This window comes from Elephantulus edwardii, unplaced genomic scaffold (genome assembly GCF_000299155.1).
Source record: "Elephantulus edwardii isolate Elephantulus edwardi_28Jun2011 unplaced genomic scaffold, EleEdw1.0 scaffold00028, whole genome shotgun sequence".
Lineage (NCBI taxonomy): Eukaryota > Metazoa > Chordata > Mammalia > Macroscelidea > Macroscelididae > Elephantulus > Elephantulus edwardii.
Genome location: NW_006399778.1, coordinates 9,644,598 through 9,662,707, shown reverse-complemented (window position 1 = coordinate 9,662,707; position 18,110 = coordinate 9,644,598). Strand labels below are relative to the sequence as shown.

Genomic DNA, 18,110 nt, shown 5'->3' with positions numbered 1-18,110 from the left:
ACGATAAAGACTCAGGTGGATAATCTAAGAACTAAGCCCAGTGTGTTGCTGTTGTTGATTGTCTTTGAGGTGAGCACGACTCATAGTGACTCCATGAACAAAATGCCTGAAGCCCCTCTACAGCTATTGACACTTATCAAAGTTCATAGTTTCTGAGGCTTATTGTTTAGGTAGTGGATGCCACTCCTGCTTCCAAAATCCCAGTGTAGGATGTTTGTTCTGAATACTGTTAGGTGACTTCAGGTCAGCTCCATTCTATCACTTTTTAAAATTTTATTTTATTTTTATTATTTTGTATGTACTGTCAAATTGGATCTGACTGGTACAGGAGGAGATTGTCTCTCTTCCAGAAGAGCATCTGGTGGATTCGAACCATTCTCCTCTGGGATTGCTCCATTTTAGAGGGATCCGATGTGTGACAGAACAAATCACTGGCAGTCCCAGGCCAATCCAACAATCAGTGTTGTGCCAATCCATCTCACTGAGGGTCTTCCTTTTTTGCTGACTGTCTACGTTACCAAACACGATATCCTCTTCCAAAGACTGGTCCCTCTTGATAGCATGTCCAAAGTATGTGAGATCAAGTCTCCCCATCCCCACTTCTACCAAGCATTCTGGCTGCATTTCTTTTTATAGAGAACTTGGATTTCCATTCACTCCTTGTCCCCCTCCCAGTTCGCTTTTCTCTTTGAAAAGAAAAAAAAAATTCTTTCATTGTTATACCATTCCCCACCCCAACCTCAGTCCACTTTCCTCTGGTAATGTCCACAGCTCTTATTCTGGACTGTTATCATACAAATAATACCTAATCCTATATTCCTTTTAAGCAGTTCTTTCCCTCATCTGTTTACATGCAATATACATTACTTACTCCCTCGTTTCTTAGTTTCCCCTCAACCCTGATGTCAGTCCTCTTTTACAAGAGCTGCATTTCTTGCACTTTTACTACAATGGTCACTTTTTCCTTTCCTCTCTCCCACACCTATTCCTTCACACACCCAAAGAGTGACCTCTCCAGAACTTTCTCTCCTCCACATCCCCAAATAATTCCTGTTCCACCCCCTCAAGGCTATACCAACAAGGAATAAAAGAGTGAGGAAAGGTTTACACACAGAAACAACTGAGGAGGTTGAGAGAGACGGGAGGGGACAGAGGAAAGGGAGATGGGGCAGACATCAGTGATCAGCGAGAGGATGGGAGGGTGAAGGGAAAGGGAAGGGCAGGGAGGTTTCAACCAGAGCTAAATAATGGCATTGTACAATTGGAATCAGTGTTATAAAACAGACCGTATTTAAGTGAATTAATGAAAACCAGTAAGATATTTATTTTCATTGCAAACAAACAAACAAAAAAGACCCCAAACCAAAACAACCCAGTATATCAACATGGAGCTCAACACCAGGCCCAACGTCCTCACGCAAAAGAAAGGGAACCCAAGGCCCAGAGCAGAAAACCCACTTCATCAAGAAGAACCAACCAGTGCTGGAGGATCTGGGTTCAAATCCTATCTCTGACACTTAACTGGCCAATGGGTGACTTTACCTCTTTGAGACTTTTTTTTTTCATTCATATGATAGGGCTATTATTAGGCCTACATATAAAGTTGTTGGGAGGATAAATGTATATTGTGTGTGGAGTTCAATGAACAATACCAGGCCCACTGTAACTGCTTAGTTAAGAACTCCGGTCTTGGATCCAGTCTTTCACCTTCCACAATGCCCCTCCTTCCTTTCTTTGGGGACACAGACTCCCCAAGGCAGGGTAAGTGGCCATAAAAATGAGGATCTGGGAGAGTGAAGGGCTAGGCCTTTTTTGTTGGGGGTGTCTAGGGTCTGAGGCCCTCTACGGCTTACAGCTGGCCCTTCTGTACCACAAAGACTCAGCCAAGAAAATGGCAGGAAGAGGTGGCAAGGGACAAGCGTGTATTCTTGGCAGGGAGCAGGCAACCTCTGAGGGACTCAGGTTTCCGGAAATGGTAAATCTCCCTGATGCCTGTCACTTCCAACCAGGAATGTCTGCTGCCTGAGGAAACATCCTGTACACCTGCCCCAGACAGCCCAGGGACAGCCAGGGGCCCAGGCTCAACTCCCAGGCTGTCTGGGGCCTTCAGGTGGCCTCTTGATCTCTCCAATCAGATGAAATCTGTCATTACAGGGCAGTGGGCCCAGTGATAACTGACCAATAATAGGAGAAGAAAAGGCTGGAGGGAAGAGAGGATCCTGAACAAACTGAAAACTCAAGAAGCCAAACCCATTGCTTCTGACTCATAGGAGCATCCTCATCTTTCTCCTTTGGAGCAGCTGATGGATTCGAACTGCTAACCTTTCGGTTAGCAGCCCAGTACATTGTTCACTACACCACCAGAGTTCCTATCCAGTCAATCCTTCAAACATGGATCCTGAGCCCCACGTCTAAGTAAAGGTTCTGACCTTTATCCAATGGAAGAGGCAGCACAGTGAGTTCTGGGGTAGCACTGAGCCCAGCTGGGAGCCCAGCCCTGCCACTTGCTGGTTAGATGGCCTTGGGCAAGTCATTGAAGAAATGCCCCAAATCTCTGCTAGAGAGGTGACAGTAAATTTCCATCATGGAGTTCCTGTGAGACTCATCGTGCCATCAGAGCCCATAAACTAACAGATAAAACAATTATAGGGTAAATGAAGATAGTGCTAAAAAGATGAGGAAGATGAGGAGAGGCTAGACAGAGGGTAGCTTACACAGGGAAGGGGACATTTAACAAAGCTGCAAAGCAAGTGTGAGTCCCTAGATGGTGCAAACTCTATGCGCTTTGATAAATGTCAATAGTTGTAAAGGGGCTTCAGGCCTTTTGTTCATAGGGTCACTATGAGTTGTGCTTGACTTGAAGGCAATCAACAACAACAACAACATTAAGTGTACAACAGCATTATGAAAATGTTTGGAAAACTGGGAATTACCAAAATGTGAGACAGAGATACAAAGTGAGCATATGCTGTTAGCAAAGTGGCACCAACAGACTTGCTCAACTCACAAACCTTCAATTTGTAAAATATGTGGTATCTTTGAAGCACAGTAAAGCAAAACACAATAAAAGGAGGCATGTCTGTATAATTATCCCCACTCCCCTGATGAGGAGCATGAGGCCCACAGAGGGGAAAAGGATTGCCCAAGGCCACAGAGGTGTAAGTCGTCAGACCAAGGTTCAAATCCTCAGCAGTATCCAGGGGTTACTGTCCTTAGAGCTGCGACGAGATGGGCAGAGTAGACAAATCGGGAAGCATTCAAATCAGAGTTCTGAGTCCTCCATGGACTGGCTATGTGATCTGAGATATGTTCCATCCTCTCTGACTCTCAATGTCCTCATCAGTTAATGCACCATCGATGCCTGTTCCATGCAGCACCTCCACTGATGAGGCTAGAAGAAGGGAGGCGGGAAGAATATGATTCTGGGATGTGATCTTATGTATGTCTCAGAGGCCCCCAAGCTTCTCCTACCCCTTTTCCCATTGGCTCCTCCTCCTTCTGTCTGGTGTGAAGGATGGGTGGTGAACCAACCAACCTGAACCATCCTTCTGCCTACCTCTTGTCCTCAGTCAGACACAGGGCCAAGACACAGCCAGGAACTCTGCACAGCACTTCAGCTCTTGGTGTCTGCCAAGCTTCAACCCCAAAGTACCAGAACCCAGCTCCAGAATGAATCCTTATGTCTTCCATCAGGCAGAGAAGCCCACGTTCAGCCTTTGTTCCCAGGGGTGCCAAAGCAGGCCAGCATTTGTGGGCACTGGGCCAGACTCTAAGGCCCAGGCCAAGTGCAAACAGCATGCTTGGCACCCCGATATGGGCGTGTTGGAGTGGGCAGGCTGCCCAGTGCCCCCGTCACAACAAAGTATCTCCACCCTGCTGCGAGGGGCCGGCAGCCCGTACCTCTGCTGGGAGCTGGACACTGGGGACTGTCAGGGAGGCCTCCTTTCGTACCCCCATTCCCCAGGAATGGGCAGTGAGAATGGTGGAGGCTGAACACGATGAGTTCAGATGCCAGCAGCTGGAGGAGAAATAAGCAGAAAGGCTGAGGGGAGTGGGTGGGGAAATTCAAAGAGGAAGAGTGGGCTGAATGAAGCAAAGTCACAGATATTTTTTTTCAATATTATAGGTTCTGTTAGAGGAGGGACGATCCCTGGGTGGCACAAACAATTCATACTGGACTATTAACTTGAAAGGGTGCCCTGGGGGCCTAGTTCATAGTGAATTGTGCTTCTAATCCAAAGGCCAAGCCTCTCTGATGGTTCAAACCCACCAAAGATGGGCAATCTTCTCCTATGGGATTTAAAGCCTCAGAAACCTGCTAGAAGGTCAGAAAGTTCCAACTCAATGCCTATGAGATGAGATGAGATGGTGAGATTAACTTTAAGGTTGGTGCTTTGGCCCCACTCAGATGTGCTGTGGGGGAAAGGCCTGGCTTTCCATAGAGATTACAGGCCAGAGAATGCACAGAGCAGGTCTATTCTGTAATACATGGGGTTGTCACGAGCCAGAATTGATTCAATGGGCTACAGGTTTGGCCTGGGTTTTCAGGGGAGTCATAGTGAGATGACCTCAGCTGTAGAGGGAGAAACAAGGTGCAATCCTATCCCCCTTCCATCAAGGCCAAGAAGTATCACAGACCTCCCAAACCCACCCCAGAAACAAGGGACAGCAGAACAACAGCAACTCTTTACTGAGGCAATCACTGTGCACCCACCACTCCAGGCACAAACCACTGCCCAGTGGGACTTTCTGCTATGATGCTCTCTATCTGCATTTTCCAGTGAGGAAGCCACCAGCCTCTTGAGGCTATGGAGCACCGGAAAGGTTGCCGGTGCAAATGAATAACGGAACTTTGTATTTAAAAATTTAATATTAATGAGTTAAATTTTAAATGTCAATAGTTGCCTGTGGCTAAAACTAAAACCACTGTAGTCCATAAATAATCACGGGAGCAGACTGCCCCATCTTTCCCCCAAGGAGTGGATGGTAGACTTGAATCACCAATCTTTCAATAACCAGCACAACCTGTAATGCATTTGGCCACTGGGACTTCCAAATTTGACATCACCACTGCAGATTACATCATCGCTGCCAATTACACCTTCGTTGCAGATTACAATACTTGGTCTTTAAATCAGACATGGAGGAGGACAAAGGAGGAAATAGAGGCTTGCCTAAGGCCACACAACTGATAAACCAGAGAGGGAGAATTAGATGCTGTGCTTGGTCTCTGCTTTGTGCCTTGTCCAGAGTTATCAACGCTGAAAAAAGACTGACGGAAGGAAATCGTACATGTGTGGGCAATAAGGCCGCCCAGTTAATCAAAGACATCCAGTCTCTGCTTTTGGCCCAAATTCCCGTCAACGACCCTGGTTATCACACACTGACCAGATGCTCTAACGGGACATTTATAAAGGTCTTTTTTTATTTCTTGACATGAAGAAAGGGCAAGTAAGATGATGGAATAATCCTATCAACAATTCCCTGCTGGACTGGAGCCAAGTCTTTGAGAACACTGGGGATCTTTAGTGGCAAGAAGGCTGGGCCTGGCCTTTCCCATTTCATTACTACAGACCTCCACAGTCTTTCCAAGACTCCTGAAAACTGGACAGCAGCCTCCCAAGGGAACAGAGGGCACACTTTCTTGCCTCTAGGAGCCCTGATGAGGTAGTAGATAACACCTCAGATTGTAAGGTCAGTGGTTCAAATCTACTGGGCACGTGCAGGAGGAAGATGGTCAGTTTCCTCCCATAAAGATACACAATACAAACCTGGAAAGCCCATGGAGGACTGTCATGGGACAGACTCAAGGGAAGTGGGTGTGGGTTTTGGCTTTAGGCCTTTGTGAATGCTGGAATGCTATTCCCATACCTCTCACTCATTTGACAATCAATCAATTGAATTTACCTAAGACATTCACTCATGGCTGTCGAGTCAATTGGAATTGACTCATAGCTGATCCTCCAGTGCATTTTTTGGAGGCTGTAAATGGCACTGGAGAAAATCATCCATCTTTCTCTGGCAGAGTGGCTGGTGGATTCGAACTGTCAGAAAGTTGCCACCTTTGGGTTGGCAGTGCAAAACCCCCATGGCCTATGCCACCAGAGCTTCCTGAATTGAACTATAGGTATTTAAAAGCTGGGAAATTCACATTCATTCCAATCTCCAGTGACCCTGGGAGGTGAGGTCCCTTCCCCACTTTGACACCAATTCGTAATCTGAAAAAATGAAAACAATAGTAGTACCTGTCTTGATGGGAGGTTATTTGTAGTTATTACATTTCTTTCATAAACATTTCCTACTTTCAATTGCTTCATATTGGAAGCAGAAGTGGCCTCCACTTCCACTTGATAAAACTCTATGAACTTTGATAAATGTTGATAGTTATAGAGAGGCTTCAGGCCTTTTGTTCATAGGGTTGCTATGAGTCACGCTCTACTCAAGGCAATCAACAACAATTGCTTTATATGCATGTGAAAAGCTGGACAATGAATAAGGAAAACCAAAGAAGAACTGACACTTTTGAACTTTGGTGCTGGCACCCATGGACTGCCAAAAGAACAAACAAGTCTGTTTAGGAGGAAGTGAAACCAGGGCGCTCCTTAGCAGCCAGGATGGTCAAACTCCATCTCACACACATTGTGTATGTTGTCAGAAGGGACTAGTTCTTGGAAAACCACAGCATGCTGGGTACCACAGAGGGTGGGTGAAAAGTAAGGCCCTCAATGAGAGGAACTGACACAGTAACTGTAACAACGGGCTCAAGTAGTTCAGAGATCATGGAGATGGCACAGCAGAGAACAGGTTTGTTCACAGGGTTCCTTGAGCCACAGTCAGCTTGATGGCACCAAAGACAATTCAACAACTTTGCTGATCTCCTTTGCAAAAAACCAACTACTGTCAACCCCATGGAACACAGTTCTACTCTAAATCACATCAGGTCACCATAAACTTCAATTACAACTGGTCTAGTTTGGTCTTTACAATGTGCCAGACATTTGACAAATATTAAGCTATCTTCATAGTGACCCTAAGAGAAGGTATTCAGTGCTGGACTAGAAGCTCAAAGGGTGGAGGTTCAAACCCACCTAGAAGCACTGGAAGATAGAGTTCTGTCTGGTGTTCTGCCACCAAAATGCCAGGAAAAGCCTTTGGAGAATTTTGTTATACTTTGTCCACATCGGAACTCATGAGTTAGATGCAACTGGATGGCAACCAACACAATAATATCCCATTTTATCAAGGAGGAAGATGACAGTCAAAAGAAACAATACATGTAAATTGCTTAACATAGTTGGTCACATGCTAAGAAATAAATATATTGTAATTGTTGGCTTCTAGGTGTTTGTTTATTGTTTGGTTTGTTGTGTTTTGGTTTGTTTGTTTGTTTTTTTTCTCTAAAATGAGAAGATTAGAGTTGGAGGAAATTTAGGATACTTCTCTAGACTGGGCACATAGCAGGTGCTCTTGAATATTTGTTAATAAAGTCACTTAGACCTGGATGTCCTAGTGACTTGTCCCAGTAACTGACAGGGTGGACTTCACTAAGCCCTGTGGATGAAGGAAACTGACTGGTCCCTCCGGGCTGAGCCCCTCCTTCCACCTAACCTTCAGAGCAGAGTCCTTGCTAATTTGCAGGTGCCATCAATGGAGAATGCCTTTCCTGCTCCCACAGTTGTCCAAGGACAGGACATGAATGGCTTAGGAGGTATTTGTGGAATGACTTTGGGGAACTAGCCTCTGTCCAGCTGTGCTAATACATGGTGAATGGAGGACACATAGTTTTGTCTTCCCCAAATCTGTCAGGAGCCACATCTTTCTCCCCAACTCCAGCCCAGACAAAAGAGAGAAGTGGGGTGGGGGCTGGGGGGTGATTTGGGAGGAGAAAGAGCATTTGGCCATCACTCAGGGTCTCAGTTTTCACAAATGGTTACAGAAGATGGTAATACCTAGATCACTTTTCAGATTAAATGAGCCAAAGTATGTAAAGTAGCATGTCTCAAACTCACACACAAACCTGGGGATATTGACAGGCACAGTCCACTTCAGCCGGTGTGGGTGGGGCCTGTGACTCTGCATTTCTAACAACTGCCCAAGCAAATGCACAAGCCACTGGTGAATGGCCCGCCCTTTGTGCTTAAGGGCATGAAGAGATCAGAACAGTGTTGTGGAAGCTCTCAATAAAAGGAGGTTGCTGTATGCCATTGAGTTGATTCTGACTCATAGCGAAGCTCTCAAAGCTGTCACCTTTACAAAAGCAGGCCATTAGGCCTTTTCTCCTGAAGAGCCCAGGGATAGGAGCCCAAGGCTTCCTCCACTAAAAGTTAGCTATGCTTTTTCTTCTTCTAATGACTGAATCTGTAAAGAGATTTAATTCTAGAGAATTATTCCCATTTTATTGCTGATCAAGTGACATTGCTCCCCAATAATTTAGAGAGGTCCCTGACTGCAGGCTCAGATTCAGGCCATGGTCTTTCCATTCACTTGCTAGGCATCTGAGAGCTGGACAATGAATAAGGATGACAGAAGAATTGATGCTTTTGAGGTGTGGTGTTAGAGAAGAGTACTGAACATCCCATGGACTGCCAAAAAAAATTAAGTATGTCTTGAGAAAGTGCAGCCAGAGTGCTCCCTGGAGACAAAGATGATAAAGCTTTGCCTCACACACTTCAGGCATGCTGCTAGAAGAGGCTGTTTATTGGAGAGGGACACTGTGCTGGGGAAGGTGAAGGGTCAGTGAAGGAGAGGACCCTTGACACAGTGACTGCAATAATGGGCTCCAGTGTGCCAGGAAATGTGAGGATGGCACAGGATAGGAAAGGGCTCAGATCTAGAAGGGTCGTACTAGATTCACAGCACCTAACAACATTGCTGATAACACTCGGGTTCAGTTAGCTTAAATGACTTGCCCAAGCACATTAGGCTGCAAACAGGGAGAAGAAAGAGTCAAGGTCAAGTCTGTAGTTCCAGTCTCCTGCCTCTGAGCCCCACTCACAAATGGAGGCGTGATGCTGAGGACACACTAGCCCTGCCCCTCACCACTTCATCACCGGCCTCTTACTGGCTCATCCAGGCTTCCAAGTATAGCGTGGGGGTGCCCAGACCCGCCCAGCCATAGGTCCTCACCTCCACACCCTGAAAGTAGGCTTCCCCTCTATCGCCTTATAAAGTGGCCCCAAGCTACTCTTTTCCAAGTTGCAGTTAATTTTATATGGAGTGAACAGACTGTCTGTCTTCTCCCTGCATCCTGACTGCTTCACACATTCCTGCTGAAGCAACATTACCTAATTTAACCATAACTTCAGCTCACTAGGCTCTCAAAATAGCCAGTGGGGGGGGGGGAAATGCCCTAATGTTATCAAAATAAATTATTCTCCCTCCTTCCCCCTCCAGGGCTTTCACCAGCCTCAGGACCCAGTCTAGGAGGACCAGAACGGGCTGGGGGTGATGAGAAGATCCCCACACATCCCTATGCCCTCTACTCTTCCTGCTCTTTCATCCATGTCTTCTTCACACATGGGGATCTCCCCACGCCCTTTTCTTCTCACAGTTTCCTGCTCATTCCCACAAGCCACGATTGCCCTGGTTACCCAAGACTAGGTGCCAACTTTCACTTTCTCTTAATAACAAAACCTGTAACAGAAATATTATCAACTGGAGCCATGCTCCAAGTATTAATTATGAACTAAATACTTTTACACCTTGGCTCGCTGACACCTGCAAAGTAGGGACTGGCATTCCCATGTCCAGATGTGGAAATGGGAAGTGACTACCCCACAGACATACAGGGAGGAGGACAGTTGGGATTGGAAGCCAAGTCCAGCTGCTCCAAAGTGCTAACCACTACACCACCATTCACCTTGGGCTCCTCTGCGGGGTCTGAGCCCAGGAGAAGGAGGAGTGTGAGGGCTTTTTGACACCAGAGGGACTTGTCTTGATGTATAGGATAGGGTCTGCTCACTCAGCTGGCGCCAAACCACAGGGGCCTATTATTATACTGGAGCTCACATTTCACCTAGAAACACCCCCCACCCAAGGCCCTAAGTCTGTCCCCAAGGCTCAGGACCCCAGGCTGCCTGTCAATCTGTAACTCCATGCCCCTGCTCCCCACTCGTCCATACCATGTACCCCAGCAGGGCTACCACATTAAAGCAGGGAACACCCTAGTAACTGACATACCTTGAGTGCAACCAGTGGTTAAAGGAGCTGGGAGGGGGGCCTCTTGGTTCCTGTTCTCATGCAGTAATCATTAACCCGGACAGAGCCAGGGTGGAGAGCTAAGACAGGAGTCCAGATGCAGCACACCCAAGGCCAGTTCCAGACCCCTCTCCAGCTGGGGCAACCCATGCCCACCTTTCTAGTGAGGAAGCTGGATTGATAAAGCCTCTAGCATAGGAGATGGAGGTCACTCAGACCACCAGGCAATTCTGACAGGTGTCACTAGGGCTTGTGGCCCAAGAGGTATCTGAAGACATTTGCAAAACGCCGGGCTCTTCACTTATTAACCTTCCTGTCCCAAGTGTGGAGGTTGGGCAAGGACTGGACCTTGGGCCTGGAGCTTTCCCCAAGCAGGAGCAGAACAAATCCCAAGTCCCCAAGCTTTCCCCAGGACCTAGTACCAGCTGCCTACTATGGCTATAAGAGATTTACATCATCTCCAATCTTCAGTGAAACCCTGCAAAGTAGGTATAACTAGTCTCAGCTGAAAGAAGGCTGAGAGGTAGCCCATAGTGACACAGCTATGTCTCTATGACATTGCCCCAAAATAGAACTTGCAGTATTAAGTAATGGGGCGTGGGGGAAAATGGGCCCTCAGGATGGTCTTGAAACCCTTCTGCTCCCTAGCCAGAGCTCTAGGCTTTGTGAAACTCCAGCAATGAGAGCTGGGGAGTAGGAGAGTGAGGCAACAGGGGAGGTGGCTCCCAGAATCTGGAGATGCCAAGCAAAGGGGTCCCTGTGTTTCCAGTAACTAATTTCTTCCCCCGGCTCAGGACATGAGCTGAGTCTAGGGGAGATGCTGGGAGAGGGGACAGCTGAGGCCCACATGAGGTGTGGCCTCGGGCTATGGAAGGGGGGAAGGTACCTCATCCCCTCCCTGGTGGCCACAGACCTCCAGCCTCCAGCCTAAGAGAATTCCCCTCAATTGCTCAGGTGAAACTGAGGTGAGGCCCAGGCGGGCTGAAAGCTTTGATCTTATCACACATTCCTTCCCCAGCCAGTCCCTGTCCCCTCTCCCCTCAACCTGAGAGGCTGGAAGGTGGGAACCAGGCTGGCTTAACTCTTTCCTCTCATTTCCTGAAGCCAAAGACTAGACTATGGCTGAGATCTCTAAGCTCCCTTTTCCCAGATGAGTAGAAGGAGGAAGAAGAAAGTTAAAAGCAGCTCAGGGTTGATCCTTTAACTCATTCAGCACCACACAACCCAAACATGAGCATTGCTGGCAGTGCCCGTTCCACCTAAGTTAAAATAATCAGACTTGGTATAAATAGTCTGTGTTATTTTTCTCAGTCATGAGCTCATCCAGGACTCAATAAAATCGTCAGCTTGCCTCTTAATCCTGGCAAGTCTTCTCCCCTGAGCTAGTCCCATTCTACAAGCTAACTGTGAAGAGAGAAACACAATATGAACTAGTATAACTAATAGGAGTGCTGAGACAAAGTCACAGAGGCAAGATATCTCCCAGAGTTCTTGTGGCCCTGTAAACCTGCTCAAACAAGAGTCTCCATCAGATGAGATGTTCCTTCAACCATGGCTGGTGTTCAAATCCCAACACAGAGCTTACCACAGAGTTGACACTTAGTAGATGTCTGCTCAATGGATGACTGGACCCATGCTGCATCTGGGAAAATTTAGCTCAGAGAAGTGACTTGCTATGGGTCAGGAAGAGCCTTCAAGTTTTGTGATGTCCAGTCTAATGTTCTTTCACTGAACAGCCATTTCTGGGCCCCCTGGGTGTTAGCTCAATAGTAGGCATCCAAAGGCACAGAGGTAAGCCCATGTGGAGTGATTCTAGGTCCACGGAGTCTAGTGACACTAGGTCCATTAGGAGGGATACCACATTCACAGAGAAGACAAAACAGACTCTGAGGTCTAGGCCATCTGCCTCACTGTTTCCCACCCCTTGGCCATCAATGTAATACAGCCTACATCAATGCAGGAAGATGTAACCTTGGCAATCCCATGCCTGACATCAGCTCTTGGGGAAAGCTCTTGGTTTTCTCCAATATCTCAAGAGACTTTCTACCTGACAAGGAGTCAAATGCCAGGAAAGAGCTCAATTTGTAGTCTGGCCAGGTACAGGGTGGAGGCAGGCTGGAGGGTTTGGAATGGATGTCATCTCAACTATCTTTGGGACTTCCTCTCATTCTTTTCCAGTGCTAACGACTTTACCGGTAGAAGCAGCCTTCCTACGCACATACCCAGTGACAACGATGAAGGAATCCATGGACAATAGGGACTCCTGGCCCCCATGGACCCGACTGCCTTCCCGATGAACTGGTCAAATCCTCCTTGTTCCTTAAGCCTGACTTCCTCCAGGGAGCCTTTCCAGATAGCTCAGGCCAATCTATCTTTTCCTTCCCTGACAATTTGCTATTGTCTGGATTTAGTCTTGGGCTTTTGAGTCCAACAAAATCCAACACTTCCGGAGAGTAGGGACCATGTCATAAAGTTCTTCCAGGAAAACTCAGAGAGCTGAATTCAATGTCCACCTTCCTCTGAAACCCGCTGCAAGATCTTGGCAAGTCAGTGCTTCTTTCATCTGTCTCTCACTTAGGAAACGGAGGTCTAATCCCAACCTCACAGGAAAGGTAACAATGCACATAAAATACTGAGCATCTGTCTGGCACATAGTAGGTCCTCAGGCAATGTTAGCAAATCAAGTGAATGAGTGGATGCATGGAATTCATCTTGCACTGCACAGAAATGTTCAAGTGACACCATGTGGGACTTGTATGTGATTCTGCCTCCCAGTTGGGGCAAGCGTTCTGTGCATGTGTTGGACACAGAAGTGTTCATGGGTAAGTGTGTTGTGTACTTCACCCAAGCTGTCAGCAGTGAGCTAGGGACACAGCTGACTGGGAGCACAGCCCACCAAGCAAAACCTCACTGTCAGGTTACATCAGGACAAAACCTGGGGTTCAAACTAACGACCAGGTTCCCAACGTTCTCCTTTCTCAGGAAAGCCAATCCATCTCTCTGTGGAATATTATCAATAAGTTGAGACAGCGGCCAAGGGACTAAAGGCACCCAAACCTGAGAAGAAGAAGGTGCATAAGCCCCACATGCAGATGTGCAGCTTGCTCTATCCCTGCCAAGGCCAGCACAGGTCTGCCTCCCCCATGAAGTCTGCCCTGATTGTAATCAGATAACCTGAGCTCCATTCTTAGCAATGCCTTAGACTAGATAGGTGATTTGGGCCAGCCATTCCCCCTTACCGTGCCTCAGTTTTCCCCTCTGCAGAACAGCAATAATAATACCCACTTCTTAAGATTGTTTAAGGTATTATGTGAAATAATGCCTGAGAGGAGTCCAGGGAAGGGCTTGGCTCAAAATATGGTCATATATAGTCTTGATCAGAGTGACTGAGGCCATTGGGAGGACACAGTGAATGGCAGAAAAGAGATTGCTTTGTCCTCAGAAAACTCCTATGTCTCTGTTCCTCTGGCCCAAGGGTCACAAGAAGGCACAGATGGGAGAAGGTGAAGAGCTGTTAGAGAGCTAAAGGCCACAGGGGCTGGGATTTATGAGGCCTGAATTTCAATCATCCAACTCAGCAAGGGATCCAAGAGGCATGATCCCAGTTCCCAACTATTTGAGAACTGGAAAAGCCAAACAAGGAGAGGGATGAGTCAGCTGGGCTGATGAAGGGAGGCCAGGATCGGGAGGTGGGGGCTAGCCCTGCTCCTGGGGGCACAGCCATGAGGAGGCAGGGGAGAAGGCAGTAGGGGAGGGGACTCAACAGGGACTGGGAATGGGCCAGAGGCAGCTGGGATTTCCCAGCCCCACCTAGAGCAAGCATCTGTGAGGTCACCCAAGGCCACCTCTGAAGTCTTGGCCCTGAACAGCTCCAAGCTGCCCCTCCCCACCAATCCATAGACTGGAATTGGAGAGGAAAAGAGAAAAGAGGCCAAAATAAAAAATTAAACACCTGGATGTGACCCATCCTAGTGGGGAGGGGACGCTCGTCTTACTCAACCCTCGTCTTACTCAACCCTCAGCCTGAGCGCGAGGCTTGGGATGGGGCAGGAGAACTCTCTGTGGCACCTTCCCTTAAATCTGGCTGTTTCTTGTGAGCCCATAGGTGCCAGATTTAGAGCCTCCCACTGCCAGCAAGTGAGGTCCTGCTATAGGGTTTTCTCAGTGCTCCTGTAGGGCATTATCTCCTCTAGTTTGGACCTCAGGGTCCCAGCCACTCTCCTGAAGATGCACAAACATTCCTTCTGTAATCAGAGAAGTCACTTGGCCACACGGCTTATTCTCAGAGCCACCAACTGCACACATCTGGGAAAGGGACAATGTGTCCACGGGCTCCATCCAGCCTTTTCCCAGGCCACACCCTGGAGTGTGCCCCCCTTCTCCCCCTCCAGGAAGGAGATCAGCGTGGAAGGGTGGACTCTGTCCTGCAGCTGCAGCCGCAGTGTGGGGAGGAGGGCCAGGGTAGATCAGATGCAGTTACATCCGGGGTTCTCAAACCACAAAAAAGAAGCAGAGGGCGTGAGGATGATTCCCCTTGCTGGTCATTCAGCCAACAAGCATGTGCTGAGCAACCACACTGGGCCAGGCCAGCCGCTGGGAACCCCGAGTCAAACAGCACACTGGCTTTGCCATTAGCTGGACAAGGCCGCTACCAATTTTCTAACGCCAACCACATTCCAGGCACTGCTGGACAAGGAGCATCCACCCGATCGTCTCATACCAAAACCCAACCCATCCCACTGAGGTGGGAGGGCTGCCCATAAGAGTTTCCAAGGCCTAGTGGTAAAGAGATGCCCTGCCAATCCAAAGGCACGTGGTTCAAATCCACCAGAGGCTCTGTGGGAGAAAGATAGGCAATCTTCTTACAGGCAGCAGCATCTTCCCCCTGCCACCCCCCAGGAGCCAGGAGTGGCTGACAGATTCAAAACAACAACTGAGTGCTTTAATTATTGTGCTGCTATTGTTGTTAGGTGCTGATAAGTAGAGGACAATTTACAGCAACCTTACAAATGACAAACCTGAACCCTGTCCTATCCTGTGCCGTCCTCATCATCTCTGACACAGTTGAGCCCACTGCTGCAGTCACTGTGTCAATCCATCTGGTCGAGGGTTTTCCTCTCTTTTGCTGACCCTCCACCTTTTCAAGCATGATGTCCCTCTTCAGCCTCTTCTAGCAACATGCTCAAAGTATGTGAGACGAAACTGTGTCATCGTGGCCTCCAACTATTATGCTGCCAGGTCTGAAATGGCATAACCTCACCGCCACCCCTCCCTGAACACAGGCATCATTATCTCATTCTACAAGTGACCTGAGGCTCAGAGAAATGAAGTAACTCGCCCAAGGCCACAAGCCCACCAGGGCCGAGGAAAGACTTTCTTTTTGGCCATGCCTCCAGGAGAAAGAAGTCCTGAGCTCAGTGAGGGAGCAGACAGATGACAGATGTCAGAACAAGAGACTCAGTTTGTTTCACATTCTCCAGGTCTCAGTAGAGAACAGAAGCTGGGAAGGGCAGTTACATGAGCCCAAGGACCCAAGGCAGACTCTTTTAATCCTCAGCAAGCAGCCTGGGCCTTCCAGGTTTATTATTAGCTTCCTTAAGGTCACTTATTCATTCACTCAACAATATTCATTGTGTACCTGCTGGATACCTAAAACCCCAAATCTGTTTCTGTGGAATCCGTTCTGACTCATGACAATTCCAAGTCTTACAGAGTAGACCTGAACTCCATTAGGGTTTGCTCATTTATCTGTATCATAGCAGACCACTAGGCCTTTTTGCCATGGCGCTGTTGGGTAGGTTCGAACTGCTAACCTTTTTGGTTGGTGGCCAAGTTTGCTTCCCTTAGAGTTTTCTCTTCTCAGTTAGTGGTACTTCCTTTGCAGATGCTTAAGTCAAAGATCATTGGAGCATCTTCGATTCTTCTTTTTCTGTCCCACTTCAAACTCAATCCATCACAAATCCTGACAATCTTACCTTCAAAAGTAAAACCAAGATCCAGCTACTTCTCTCCTCATCTATTGCTGGTCTGAATCTCTACTGTCTATGGTTTAGGCTCTCTCCTTGCTTCTGCCCTTGACCCCAATGTAGTCTTCTTCTCCACATAGCAACTACAACAATCAGGCACCTTTAAGAACTTCTAATCTCGTTTAGAATCAAATCCAAAGTCTTTTGCACAGTCAAGGTTCTGCTGCTCCATCTGCCCAGCCGAGTCTCTGACCATAGTGCCTACCAACCTCCCCCTCACTCATGCTTTTCTGCAAACAAGCCAAGCACACTCCACCTTCAGGCCTTGACACTCACTGTTCCCTCTGCCTGCATGGAACCCTCCTTCTGTAGATTTCTGCAGAGTTCACACCCAATTTCCTTTAGATCTCCTTCTGTACAAATGTTATCTTATCAGAGCCTTTTCCTGACCAGGCGGCACCCCACCTCATCGCTTTCTCTCCCCATCCCTGCTTTCGAGTTTCTTCCCAGCACTTATCACCACCTGACAGATTTATAGTCTGTCTTCCTGCACTTGACATATTGCAAGCTCTCCAAGGAGGGAGAATTTAACTGTTTTTATTCTCTGCTGTTACCTCAGCACCTAGAACAGGGTCAGATATTTAGAAGATGCTCAAGAAATATTTGCTCAGTGAATTTTGTGTCTAACACCACTTGGAGGGAATTATAGTTTTTTGTTGTTGTTGTTCACCATCCAGTCAGAACCAACCCAGAGCTGACCCTCCAGTGGGTTTTCTGAGACAAGTTAATTAATTGCACAGTAGGAGGTTGCCCATCTTTCTCCTATGGAGCAACTGGTGGCCTTGAACTGCGTGCCTTTGGAGTTGCAGCACAGCTTCTTGCCACTACATCACAAAATATTTAATCACAGACATTTGTTCGTTCACCCAACACACACTGTGGGCCTTCATGTGCCCACCCAAACCCACTTCCATTTCTATTCATGGTTACCCATCATTAGGTTTCCAGGGCTGTAAACCTTTATGAGAGGAGATTGCTCATCTTTCTCCCTCACAGCAGCTGGTGGATTCAAACTACTGACCTTTCTATCAGCAGCTCAACACATAATGCACTACCATATCGGAGTGCGGTCCTTCATGTACCGATGTCATTATGTACTGTGGATCTGGAATCGACTCACAGCTGACCCTCCAGGAGGTTTTCAGAGTCAGTAAATGACGGAGGAGGAGACTGCCCATCTTTCTTCTGTGAACAACTGGTGGATTTGAACCAAGTATCTTCAAGTTGATAGCACTTACCACTAAGCCACCAGAACTCCTTCCTTTATGTACTTGTTGTGTGCCATCAAGTCACCTGTGACTCACAGCAACCCTATCTATGTACAACAGCCCTAAAACCTGCTCTGTTCTGTGCCAATCCTACTGTCCCTGACACACCCACTCCCATTACCCCAGTCACTGAATCAATCCATCTCATTGAGGGACTTCCTTTCTTGTACTAGGAGAGGAAAAAAAGCTACTGTTGGGTGGATTCCACCTCCAAGACACCTGTATGGCAAAGCAGAACGGTCCCATAGTATTTTCTTGGCTGTAATCTTTAGGGAAGCATACTATTAGACCTTTCTTCCACAGAACTGCCAACCTCTAGATTAATTAAAAAAAACAACAACAACAAACAACCCAGTGCTATCAAGTCAATTCTGACTCATGATGACCCTCCATCAGGTTTCTGAGCCGTAATCTTAACTGGAAGGGATTGCCTCATCCTTCTCCCACAGAGGCTTAGTGCGTTCAAACTGTCAAACTTTGATAGAGCAGTCCAAAGTTAACCTGCTACATCCCCAGATGCCTCAAGCTAGTTGTTGTTAGGTCCAGAATCTAACCCAACCCTGTGCTATCCTCACAATCTCTTGTATGCTTAAACCACAGTTAGTACAAAAATTCAGTC

At 47.5% G+C, this 18,110-nt stretch overlaps 1 protein-coding gene across 1 annotated transcript in view; it reads right to left on the bottom strand.

The window, feature by feature from the left end:
- The window catches only part of HSPG2 (heparan sulfate proteoglycan 2), a 106,495-nt gene extending 102,538 nt beyond the window's left edge, over nucleotides 1–3,957 (bottom strand). The window contains exon 1 of the mRNA XM_006883669.1: nucleotides 3,901–3,957. Within this exon, the coding sequence (XP_006883731.1) occupies nucleotides 3,901–3,957 (57 nt within the window). The remainder of the gene's footprint in view (nucleotides 1–3,900) is intronic.
- Nucleotides 3,958–18,110: the final 14,153 nt, after the last annotated feature.